This window comes from Triturus cristatus, chromosome 4_2 (genome assembly GCF_964204655.1).
Source record: "Triturus cristatus chromosome 4_2, aTriCri1.1, whole genome shotgun sequence".
NCBI classification, from domain to species: Eukaryota; Metazoa; Chordata; class Amphibia; order Caudata; family Salamandridae; genus Triturus; species Triturus cristatus.
In genome coordinates this window covers 207,819,231-207,832,389 of record NC_140586.1, presented here as the reverse complement: position 1 = coordinate 207,832,389, position 13,159 = coordinate 207,819,231, and the positions used below count along the sequence as shown (strand labels likewise).

At 47.2% G+C, this 13,159-nt stretch overlaps 1 protein-coding gene across 1 annotated transcript in view; it reads left to right on the top strand.

Annotated features, from left to right (window-relative positions):
• Nucleotides 1-5,295: 5,295 nt before the first annotated feature.
• The window catches only part of PHF5A (PHD finger protein 5A), a 71,109-nt gene continuing 63,245 nt past the window's right edge, over nucleotides 5,296-13,159 (top strand). Inside the window, exon 1 of the mRNA XM_085601208.1 lies at nucleotides 5,296-5,553. Coding sequence (XP_085457334.1) covers nucleotides 5,502-5,553 — 52 coding nt within the window. The 5' untranslated portion in view covers nucleotides 5,296-5,501. The remainder of the gene's footprint in view (nucleotides 5,554-13,159) is intronic.

Sequence of the window (13,159 nt, the reverse complement as noted above, 5' to 3'; positions counted from 1 at the left end):
GGTGCTCTAGCATGAGCTGAGCCTGTCTGCAGCTTTCGGAACCATGTCCTTATAGCTGTTCTATGATATAGCCTACCATATACTCTTAAAGTGCCTTATAATCTTAAACGGTTATGGTAACTATGGTTGGGCTGTATCAAAACATGTCGTGTAAGGTGTCTAACACTTTGGAATAATACCCCCATACCATTTCTGGTGATGAGGATATTATTCCCCCCTTCTAGAGGGAGAGACATGTTAAAATCATACTTTGCTGTTTATCTCTAACCAAAGCCTCAGCATCACAAAATGGATGCTGCTGCCACAGACACAAGTCTGACCTCCTGCTGCTGGGAGTGATCCCAGCCAGGGAGGCCTGGACAATAGGTTTCCTGCTTGGGGAGGTGCTAGCACCTCCCCAGACAGCCTTTAGTGTATTGGGGCAGGGTGGGCTGAAAGGAATGAGACATGCCTGGGGCACACAAGGTGTTCCTAGCATAGTCCAGTTCAAACCGGCGCTGGGGCACTCCAGCCCCAGCTCTGGCGCGAAACTGGACAAAGGGAAGTGGGTGTAACCACCCCCTCCCAGGTCCCACCCATAAGGCGTGACCTAGCAGGTATCCCAGCCCCCCAGATTAGTATAAGAGTGGGAGTTGGGCCTCAAGACTTTAGATTATCCTGAACCTGCAAAACTGAACAGAAACTCTGGACCTTCGACATTCGACGAAAGAAGAAGACTGAAGAATCTCCCTTGTAGCCAAGGAGTGGCTACCCTGTGCAAACAGGCACCATCAAGTGACTACCCTTTGCTTTGTGAAACGTTCGACGAGGAACCGACTGCAGAGCCCGACCAGAGCCTTGATTTCCAGACTTCTCCGACCCTCATCCACATCTGCAGCAGAGCTGAGATCCGTGGAGGCGACGAGCGACGTGGGACCGGCTACCTGGGAAAAGTGGCTAGTAACTTACAGCGCAGCTTCTGAGGTACCCTCGAAGTTGTGCACCGGGGATTGAGAAGCCCCAACCCCAAGCACCATCTGCACCGAAGACCAGCCCCCCACACTCCACGAGTCCTGCGTGGGGCCCTTCAGCATTTTCCTGCTTGCCGCGTCTGTCCGGTTGCTTGCCCGCTGGCTAGTGGCCTCTGTGACGACGCTCCCTGAAATCTTCTGCGCTGGTTTGGCTCCTCCAGACTGGCTCCCGCTTCTCTGCAAAGAAGAAGCACCCCAGACCTTCCTGGTCTGCACCAGAAGCAAGTCCCTTGTTCTTCGTGGGTTCCGCTTGCCAAGGCTTGGTGAGTCCTAGTCCAACTTCGACGCCGCCGACAGCAAGAGCCTTCGTGGGACAGCTCGCCTCCTGGTCCTGGTCGTCCTCGACGCTTCCTGGTCCTCCTGGCTGCAGCGACAAGCTTCACCTTCACCTGCAACTCTTCACGACATCGCCTGGTTCCTTCCTGGTTCCACGTGGTCACTGGCTAGTGACCTTGACTCTGTCCCCTCTGCTTGCAGGTTTCTTCTCTTCTTGATCCCAGCCTTGGGATCCACCGGACACTCTCCCCTGACTGCCTGTCAGCATCTTTCTTCAGGCATCCATAGGAGTCGACGACGAAAACGACGCATCTTCACCCCTATGCACCCGCAGCCTGTGGGCTAGGTAACTTGGGTACTCCGGTGCTCATCAGGATAGTGACTATCCTAGTGTCTAGTTTTCAAGTCTCAACTTCCTAGCTACTCCGGAAGTGTCCTAAATCTATCTATTTCTAAACTGTAACATTGCTATTGACTTTTACGCATTACGCGTGAGTGTTTCCACTCTGCACACGAATCCCGTGGGCCTCCCACTTCCTAACTAACGCTAGTGTAGTGTAGCCCCAGCGATTCCCTAGGCCTAGGCCTATTCTATTTCCGTGACAGTGGTTCTTATACCACTTATTTAGTATATGGTTTGCGTGGCCCCTAGGGCCTAACTGTATTACTTACCTGTGTAACTTACTGTATGCATTAATAAGACTGTGTTGTACTTACCTCTAAACTCATAAAGAGTGCTGAGGGTTTGCTTAGAATAAATACACTTTATTTTATATATATATCTGTTGTGGTGTCCTTTCATTTGGTATTCAAGGGATTATATATGGTATCACAGCTGGCTTCACATGCCATTCAGAGTTTAGCCTAAGACTGCTCTTGTCCATGCTACCACTAGGATAGCTGGTCTATAAGGTTGACTTTACAACCAATCACCATAAGGGTATTTGGACTGATATAAGGTGTACACTATAACTAGTGACATCATACATCAGGCCAACTTCTCACAGGGACTATGCTCTGTCTGTGCCGGTGTCTTTGGGGGTGGTGTCGGATCTCCAGTGGTGGCTGGATTCCGCGAATCTCTCGAAGGGGATGTGGATTCGCCTGCCGCCTCCTTTGGTGTTGATGACGGATGCCAGTGCGGCCGGTTGGGGGGCCACGCTGGGGCAGTGGTCTGTTCAGGCTCGCTGGCTCCGGATGGAGTCCCGTCGCTCGTACAATTGGAGGGAACTGTCTGCTGTGGCCAGGGCTCTTCATTTCTTCCACTCCCGTCTGCTGGGGTGCAATGTCCTGGTGAGGTCGGACAACTCCGTGACTGTGGCTTACATCAACCACCAGGGCAGTACTCGCAGCCCTTCCTTGAATTTGGTGGCCTGTGCAATTACGGGTTGGGCGGAGTGTCATCTTCTGGCTCTCTCTGCTCAGCATATCCGGGGGGTGGACAATGTGGTGGCGGACGCCTTGAGTCGCAAGTTTCCATCTTCCCTCTCCCTGTGTCTCTCCCCCAGGGTGTTCCGGTTGATCTGTCGGAGGTTCGGGACTCCCCTGCTGGACTTGTTTGCCTCCCGGACGGATGCTCAGCTCCCCCTGTTTTGTTCTCGGACCCCGGAGTTGGGTGCTTGGGGGGTGGAGGCGTTGTCTCTTCTGTGGCCCCCTTGGTTGCTGTACGCTTTCCCCCCATTTCCCCTGATTCCTGCCTTCTTGCTGAAGGTCCAGAGGGTGGGTGCCAGGGTGGTGGCGGTCTTGCCTCACTGGCCGCGGAGGTCCTGGTTCCCGTTGTTGTTGATCCTGGCAGTGGGCCCTCCTTGGATTCTGCCACGTTATCCGTCTCCCCTGAGGTCCTCCTTCCCTTCCCTCCTGGTCCCTCTCACCTTGGCGGTTTGGAGGTTGAACGGTTGTCGCTTGGGGTCCGGGGTTTGCCTGACCACCACCTCATCACTGTGATGCAGGGGTCCCGTAGGGGTTCCACTTTGTCCTCCTACTCTAAACATTGGGCTTCTTTCTCCTCCTGGTGTGCGGGGTTTGGTCTCTCTCCTGTCTCTTGTCCTATCGCTTCCATTCTGCAGTTTTTCTTGGATGGGTTTCAGAAGAAATACGCTTTATCTACTCTGAGGGGGCAGTGGGCTGCTCTTCGGGCTTTCCGGGATCCTGCTTCTCTTCCTTCTGCGGATGGTTTGTTGGTTTCCCGTTTGTTCCGGAGTTTCTCTCTGTCCTCTCCTTCTTCGCGCTCTCCGGTTCCTCCTTGGGATCTCTCTTTGGTCTTGGGTGCTCTGCAGTCTGCTCCTTTTGAGCCCTTGGAGTCGGTGGACCTTAAGTTCCTCTCTTTTAAGGTGGCGTTTTTGGTTGCTGTGACTTCTGCCAGGCGGTTGGGTGAACTCACTGCATTACGTTGTTCTCCTCCCTTTTTGCGTTTCTTGGATGACGCGGTGGTCCTTTCTTTGGATCCTGGTTTTGTTCCCAAGATTCGTTCTCGGTTTCATTGTTCTCAGGAGTTGGTTCTTCCTTCTTTCTGTCCTTCTCCTTCTTCCCCAGCTGAGTTGTTGCTTCACTCTTTGGATGTGCGGCGTGCTTTATCCCTTTATGTTGCACGGTCTGCGGGGTTCCGTTCCACGGACTCCCTTTTTGTGACTTTTGGTTTGGCTGGTCGGGGTAAGGCTGCATCTAGTCTTACTCTTGGTCGCTGGATCAAGTCTGTTATTTCTTTGGCTTATCAGGGATCTGGTTTGCCTTGCCCTTCTGGTGTTCAGGCCCGTTCCACTAGAGGTGTTTCTGCTTCCTGGGCTGCTTTTCATGGGGTTTCCCTTGATGAGATCTGTCGGGCTGGGACGTGGGCCTCTGAGTCTACCTTTGTGAGGCACTATCGTTTGAATTGTGCTCTGTCTGACCGGACCAATTTCGGTAGTGGTGTGTTGCGTGCTGTGGAGGTTGTTCCGCCTCCCTGATTCTGTGTTTTTTCATTAAATTGTTATTTGCTGCACGCCTCTTTGTGTTCGGTCTGTTTTCTGTGTGGTTTGCCAAAGGCCTGTTGCTGGGGGTGCTTTGGTATGCCTCATTAGTGATGACTGGGTCGAGGACGAGGGGCGTAGAGGTAATGCTATGATTACTTACCGGTAATCCCCATTACTCTTAGTCCTACTCGTCCTCGACCCAGTCATACTTCCCGCCTGCCCTCCCTGATCAGGCCTTTGTTGCTTGGTATGTCAGGATGTGCTTTTGATTGGCTAGGTTCTTATAGCCCCTGACGGGAGGGTGGGTGGAGCCTAAAAAGCGTTTCCTGTTTTGTTTCCTGTCTTGTGGAATACCTCATTAGTGATGACTGGGTCGAGGACGAGTAGGACTAAGAGTAATGGGGATTACCGGTAAGTAATCATAGCAATACTGTGGCTGTGTTCAGACACCTCAGTGTGCATTAAACGCCCCCTCCCAACACACCCTTTTGACATTGCAGCTCAGAGGGTGAGCACCGCATATAAGTGTCCAAAGCAGCGCGACAGCAGAAGTCTGCTGCCACTGTCATTCCCTCTCGAAAAAACATTGGCAAAGCCAATACCTTTAACACTCACAAACTTATTTCCCATTATCTGGTTCTCCAGTGCTGCTAGGTTATACGAATGGCAATAGCGCCATGCAAATATCATCACACCACTGCATACAAAATCTATAGTAAAAACATGTAATTTCCAACGCCAAGAGTTCTAACTTTTACAAATGCGAGACCGATTGTATTGCATTTGCTTGTTTTTTTATTCAATTCTGGGTCATGAAGTCTTGTTTATTCAATTATAAATCCAAGACTACAAGTCCAGAATTCAAATTTAAAATAATCCCGGACTCAAGCTGGCTATGTCACTTAGACCTGGGAAACTGGAAACCTATGCCACCAACGACTCCGCCGCTGTCCATGTCACCAAAAGGATGGAATTCCGGAAGAAACGTTATTCCTTGCCCCTTGCCAATGCGGCCGCCCTGTTTACGTTAATTGGCGTTACGTAAACTCGCACGCGCATTTGCGTCTTCCATTTTCAATGGCTTGCAGAGCACCACGCTTTTTTCTGAGACGCGTCATTAATACGCGCCGAAGTTGATTGTAGTAGTTCGTGTCGATGCTTCAGCTCTGCGGTTGTGTTTGCCGGTAACGTGTTTCCACAGTGAAAGGTCAATAGTTTCGGAACAGATCGCCATCTTGGAGCGGGAAAGCAAGAACGACGCAGAGACATGGCCAAGCATCATCCCGATTTGATTTTCTGCAGAAAGCAGGCTGGCGTGGGTGAGCAAGGGGAATATTGGGGGGGGGGGGGCGATATTTATATAGAGCTCCACTGCCATGTTGACGTTGTAATCTGTTCTCTCTCACTGTCCGTTGCCGGAAGGAGGGAACCTTTCCACGATTTAGAATCATAGTGCGAGTTGTCAATCCAATTTAGTGATCCCTTGCGAGTCCTAGCTTTATTTAGTTAGGGTAATACTCCCTTTTCAGTGGAAGGAAACCACTTCACCAGCTTTCACGTGTGGATGGAAGTTCACTTGATGGGAGTAAACAAACTACACTAGTGGTCCTGTCAAATAATCTCGTTTGGTTTTGGTGGGTGTCACTCTCTTTTCATTTGATATTCCACGTCGTGATAAACAAAACGCTTAAACGTGCTTCAAATTCGTTCACCCTCTTTTCACACCTTTGTCATCCTAAAAAGAAAACCTGTACTTTACCTCTACGTCCATCCTAGTCATTTTAACGAGATGAGTCCCACCACCAAGACAGGAAATAAGGAAAAGGAATGCACAATAAACCCAGTCCACCCTTATCTGGACACGATAAATGGGCGAAGTTTCTACATCCCTTTCGTGTGTGCGTTTTATTTTATTTTCTCTTAGTGTATACTGGGACAGCGATGTAGAAGTTAAGTGCCGGGTTGTGTCCTCCCTCATCCGTTGTCCATCCTCCCTTGCTGGGCATTGAGTTTGGGTAGGGTTCTAGTGCCATTGATGGAACACCAAGCATCGTAAGGTTTTGGGACAGGTTTCCAAATTTTCTGGTGTATAAGTAGGTTCTGACTTGCTCTCCTCCTACGGCCTCTATATCATTCTTTATTGTGCTTAATTAACTATGCTTACACACTTTTCGGCTCAGCATTTCCTCGCTGTAAGGGTAACTCTTTACGTTTGTGAGCATGGCACCTTTTTAGGTTTTACCGGAGGCACGCTGTTGGAAAAATCTTTTGTAAACAAAAAGCTTCAAATGGGCTTTGAGCCGCCCATGATAACAATTGGTTGGCTTCTAAATCACTCGTTTCCTTGCATCTTATTGGTCAGTGCCTTGGAGCATGGACGAAGTACAGCTTCCGGTTTGTAGCCAGTGTCCTTCCACATGCACCTCCTGGTACTTAATTTTATTTCCATGCACTCTGAGTGCATGTGTCTGCAGTTCATTGTTGCTACTCCCTCCTCCCCTTGGATCTCCCTCATGTAGTGCTATTATACATCTCACCTTTTATTTTCCAAAGGAGCTGAAAATGGCTAATGTGAGACAGCAGGGAGGGGATGTAAAGGAGCAGGTACGTCCGAGCATGTTATTGGACAAGTTCTCTGTATGTTCACATGAGTCACATGATTGAATCTGTCAGTAATATTGGCGGGAATGGACGCCTGTTGAGACAATGCGTGACATGTATATATAGATGAGGTGAGCTATTTCATTGCCTAAAAGTAATGCGCACGGGTCACCGGTACCAGAGTGGCTGACCTCAACCTGTGTGGAAATACCACTCCCACCTCAGACCTGTCTTTAAAAGAAACTTCCCTGTGTTTTAGATGATGATTTTTTTTTTTATGGTCATAAATGATGCAGTTGAGCCAGGAGTAATCTAACTTGCACACTGTACATGCCAGTAAATAACGCCCTTTCTTTGACTATTTCAGTGTTAATTTTCCACTTTTCACAAATTCCCTTTTCTGCCGCCCTTTCAGAAGCCCACTTCGTAAGAGTGTTGACTACTGTGTGATGTGCAGGGCAGCGGCTCAAGTCATGCAAGACTTAAAGATGTAACATTTTTAAAGGGCATATTGTCTTTCTGAGAGTTTCTTTAAAAAAAATCTTGGTTTTAGCTGGGAAGGCTGTGTGGATCCTCTGTCCACTAAAAATCGACAGCTTTCTTTAGTAGCAAAATGTGTCTTAAGTTAAGAATATTCACACTTTATCCTCAGTGTTATGCTGTACTAATAATAACTTACTTCTAATGTGTTGATTTCTTCAGAACTGTAAATAAGCCCCACTCTCCTCCTAATGCCTTTTATATTGCTGCTCTGTCTTGCACCTCCCTCGTATTTCTTGCTCTCCCAGCTTTTTTTTTTTTTTTTTGCCACATTGCACAGCAATGTGGGCTGCTGTGCAACATGGATTTAAGGTTAACAAAAAAAGAGGTAAGACAATAGTCAACGCTGGCTGCCTTATAAGCTTTTTATAATTTTTATTTTACTTTAAACCATGTTGCACAGCAGCTGGCTCTGCTTTGCAACATGTCTAAAAATAATGACAAAGCTAATAGATCCTACATAGGTGAAACCTATTGGCTTTGCCAGTGCTTGTTAAATCACCTGTGTTTCTGGACACTGTGGACCTTGGTGGGAATCTTTTTCAGTGAGGAAAGACCCATAGTGCAATATGCCTGGCTCTTGGGCACATACCCCTTTCTTTTGCATACATCTTCAGAGATATTGGTCTAAGAAATCTCTGTTGTTGGAAGTCGTATCCTATATTCAGTGGCAGTTCTGCCCAGAGAAATTGGCAACAGAAAACAGTATGCATCTGGATCCACCATTCAACCTATTGATTGATTGATGTCAGCTCGATTTGATGGTGAGTAATGTTGGATTCCCTGCCGGCGCAGGCCAAGTGGACCAGAGTTGCATATTTGTCTTGCACCATTTCAGCAACAACTTCAAGGAACAACGTGTTGGTGAAATCAGTCAACACAGTGGCAGTAGCCTGTATAAATCTCACACGAAAGCGCTCAACAAGGTGGCCGAGGCTCGGGGTTTGTGGTCAGAGAAACATCTATTCTCAGCCCACAGTAAAGGTTTGTTTAGTGTAAAATCGGACATGGTGAGCAGGCTTTCTTTTCCTCACACGTCATCTCTGTCCAAGACCACTTCCCAGAGACATGTAAAGATTTGTTTACACATCTGGACGTTTCTGCCTTCAAGGAAAAATCCCTTCTTAACAGATTTTGTTCCGGCGAACCAGAGGTAAGAGAATGAGAGATTGGTGCGTGACTAATGAAGGTATTGTTTTCATTTCCTCGGCTTCTCTAATTCCTAAAACGCTTCTCAATATTCTGAGAGAGAAGGCAGAAGTGACTGGAGTTCCATACTGGTCATGCAGCGGTTGGTTCCCACTTCTCAAACCATTAAGTGTCTATTTCAAGACCTATTTCTCATTCCAAAGGTCCTCCTTGGGATCACCTTGTGGTTCTCCAGGCTTCGCAGTGTTCACTCTTTGAACCCCCTTCTATCTACTAACTTGAAGTTTCTGTCTTATAAGGTTGTTTTCCTAGTAGCCAATACTTTGGCTTGTTGGATTGGTGAATTATCTACATTATTATGTCATTCACATTTTCTTTGCTTTCTGCAAGATGTAGTGATTTTAAGACCAGACTGATCTTTTGCTTCTTAAACTTAATCAATATTTTAATGTTTGTCAAGAGATTCTTACCTGTCCTCTTTCCTTCCTCTTCATCTAATGAGGAAAGCCTGTTGTATTAGTTAGGTGTTCAACAGGCATTATACACTTTTTTTCCTGTCAGTCCTAGCTTCTTCAGTAAAACGAGCATCTGTTTTTCACCTTTGGTAATGGCAGCAGAGGTAAGAAGGCTTCAGAAAGGACTCCGAGCAGAAGGACCACAGAGACAGTTTTATTGGCCTATCCTGAACAAGAGGAACTCTCCCTTGTGTTTTCAGGGTAAATTGACAAGAGTTTTCAGCGTCTCGTGTGGAACTTCAAGAAGTTCCTCTGCATGAAATCTGTAGAACTTGGACCTGGTCATAAGATTGCATATTTACTAGACATTATCCTCTTAAAAGGATTAGTAACTGGAATGGGATTTTTGGATCTGATGTTTTTGCTTTCTGCAGCATTATGTTTGGCTGTTTGAATTGATTTATTGTTTGGTGAAGTCTGCGGGGTATATGACTGTACATTAAAAACTGAGATGCATTATATGATGTACAACTCACTTTGAGATTAAAGGCCTGATGGCTATGTTGTACCTCATGTTGCAATAACTGGGATGAGGATGTGGGACTTGGAAGCAATGGTCCGAATACTTACTGGTCCTTAAGTCCCTCCCTTGCTTTCAGGTTTTGATATGTGCTTGGAGATAACAGGAAACGGATGTAAGGACTTACTGGAAATTTTGGGGAGAATTAAGGGACTCCGCGTGAATTGGGCCAAGTCGTGCTTGTTCCCCACCAAATCAGGCAGGATGGATCTACAGAGTGCCGAAGGGGTCCCATGGGAAGCCCACTGTTTGCCTTACTTACAAACCCGGATCTACCATGACTCTGAGGACCTTTTGGAAGGCAACGTAGGGCGAGCGATATGCAGTGCCAAGACTTGTTTCGATTTTTGGGGGACTCTTCCTTTATCCGTGGCGGGCAGAGTTGCCTTGGTGAAGATGGTCACCCTCCCAAGGTTCCTCTATTACTTTGGGACACTCCCTGTTTGGATACTGAGTAGGTAGGTAGGTAGGTAGGTAAAGCTTTATTCGATATAAAATATCATAAAAGCACAACATACAATGATAAAAAAGAGGATCAAGTGTACATAAAAACATCAGTAGTCGCAAACATCTTAAAAAGTTATAAAAACAGTTAAAACAACATATAAGAAACAGAGAATAAAGTGCTTGGTTATTTAGAGTTCGTTAAAATACATGGTAGCCGTCGATCTCATAAATGGGTCAGTGCAGTTGGGATGGAATGTTTTTCTTACGCAATAGCCACGCACAACCCAAGTACTTGGCAATGCCGCAGACAATAGTAAGGGACGAAGTATCCGTCTGCAGAATGCGTAGCGCAGTACAGTAGTCACGACATCCCAACATTCTGCAGATCGGACGGAGCCATTTAGCTCTTGGCCTTCGATAATGATGGCAAGCAAATAGGAAGTGAGGAATAGACTCATTAGGTGCTGTGCAACTCGGACAACCAGCAGATTGCGATGGGGATCCCTTCCAACCAGCAGTCACACAATTAAGGGGGAGGGACCCTAATCTAAATCGTACATACAGGGATCTGTCCAGAGGGGACTGGATGAAGTCAAGATATGCCTCAAGTTTACAAACGGGCTTATGTTCTAAGAAAGCCACACTCAACTTCCCCAATTTGGGATTATTCAGATCTCTTGTGTTTACCCAACTCCAATATGCTTCCTTAAGATCCTGTTTCTGAGGGGGTACCTGAGATACCCAGGAGTCTTCGTAGCCAATGGATTTCAGTGTTTGCTTTATGTGGGTAAACCATTTTAACCTCCGCCCAGTGTCTGCTAATAGGAGATCATCTAGACCTGCCGCATATTTAGCAAGTTCAGGGGTCCTCCGCAGTCTAGCCCAGAATAGTAAAGGGCGTAGGCGTGCAATGTCCTGGATGGAGTGTCTCCCCATGTCATGCAACAAAGGTTTTAACGGGGATGATACTGGGACGGAGATGAGGTTCCTCATAAATTTGTTCTCTGAGACTACCAAATCGTGAATGTTTTCATAACCCCAAATTTCAGCCCCATACATGGAGCTCGACAATGCCTGGGCCTCATATACCACAAGAGCCGGTGCCACAGGTCGGCTAGTAGAGAGGTGTTGTTCTCTTATAATGGCACCGGAAACCCTCTTGTGGCACAGAAGCATCTTGGTCAAGTGAGCACTCCACTTCATCCCTTTTGCAATGCGTATCCCTAAATAATCAAAAGAATCTACAATGTCTAGGGGAGTGCCATCAAGGGTAAAAGTATAACTAAAACGTCTCGGAGGATTTATAACCATTAATTTGTTTTTTTCAGTGTTGATAATGAGCCCATAGGATTTGCAAAAGAGAGCAAATCTATCTAGATTTCTTTGTAGGCCAGCCGGGGATTTTGAAATCAGGAGAGTGTCGTCGGCGAACAGGAGGGTGGGGATCTTTTCACCAGCCAGGGCTGGCGCATCGGCAGGGACCTCTCTAAGGAAGTCCACCACCCCATTAATGTATAGAGAAAACAGGGTGGGAGCCAGCACACAGCCCTGGCGTACCCCCCTATTCACCGCGACACTCCCTGTAAGCTGGCCTTGGGCCCCCCATCTGATATTGGCATGGTTATTTTCATGTAAAAGCTTTAAAAAGGCAAGAATCTCATGGGGAACGCCTAGTTGAAATAAAACCTGCCACAAACGTTGGCGGGGAATTAGGTCGAAAGCCGACTTTAAATCAATAAAAGCTAAATATAGGGTTCCCTTGCCTAAGACTACCGTTTTCCAGTATATCATAAAAAATCTAAAAACTTGATCCATGGTGCCTACCTTTTGTCTAAAACCTGCTTGGAAATGTGATAAAACATCCCCATTCCCAATCCAGCATCTCAGTCTCATTAGGAGAACCCTGCCAACTACCTTCTGTATTACATCAATTAGACTGATAGGTCTATAGTTAGCAGGGTCCTCCTTATTGCCCTTTTTAAAAATTGGCACAACCACCGCGGCTTTCCAGGACGCAGGTACTATGCAGCCCTTAGCTATGGCATTCATGACAACAACAATGAATGAGGCCCAGGGGATTGGGTCATGTAGAAGAAGGTCACCTGGTATGCCATCAGGCCCAGCCGCCTTACCTGGGGCAATACTTTTGATGGCCAAGATGGTTTCGTGGATCCCAAAGTTGGTCTCCGCTGGGAACTCAACAATGGGTGGCGAATCCTCCGCCCCCGGTGTGTCAGAGGCAGTCACCCCCTCATATATAGCAGAGAAATGGTCGAACCATTGCAGCTCCGCTATGTGATTAGGGATACTTATTGTTTTGGCCCTTTTGGCTCTGTTCAGAATATCCCAGAAAGTTGTAGAATTCCGGTTTAGAGCCGCCTCCTTGAGTTCCTGCCAATGACTTTCTTCCCAATCCCGTTTGGCATCTTTCAATGATCTTGCATAGTCTTGTCTTGCCTTACTGATTAGGTTTCTGTCCTGTTTCCTTAAGGCTTGGGACAGAGTAATTCTGGCCCTTCTGCAGCCTTTGGAGTACCAAGGGTTCCCGCTCCTTGAGGAGTCCGCCTTGGGGCGAGCTTTCTCCCCCACAATAAAGAAGTCCCCTATTTTGCTGATGGTGTCATAATAGACAGAGGCTATTAGGTGGGGATCGTCCATTTTAGTACTAGCTTCATGGAGTTCGGTAAGTTTCCTGGCTAGGAGCTCTTTGATCAGAGCAAGCTTCTCCTCATGTTGGGAGATCCCGTGCCATTTAAGGCGTCGACAGCACCCTGCCAATGACACCTCCTTGGTTGCCATTAGTGGGGATTCGTTGGCCACATTGGGTGTTATCATCCAAGGGTCTTTGGCTTGTAGACATAGTGGATTGTGGTCGCTATCTATTGTATTTTTGACGACCATGTCTATGATGAGCCCCCATGAGTGGATATCGACAAGGATGTAATCGATGCGTGATGGCGAAGATAATCTGTTGAAGGTAAAGGCGCCACCCTTGTCAGATAAAGATCTGCCATTCACTGCACGTAGATTAAATTCTTGTGTAAGTGCGTTCAGTTGGATGGCCCTTTGTGACCATTTCTTAATCGGAGCAAGTTCCAAAGGCGGGATTCCCCAAGTGAGATCTGAATCACTAAGCCCGAGTAAATCTTCTGA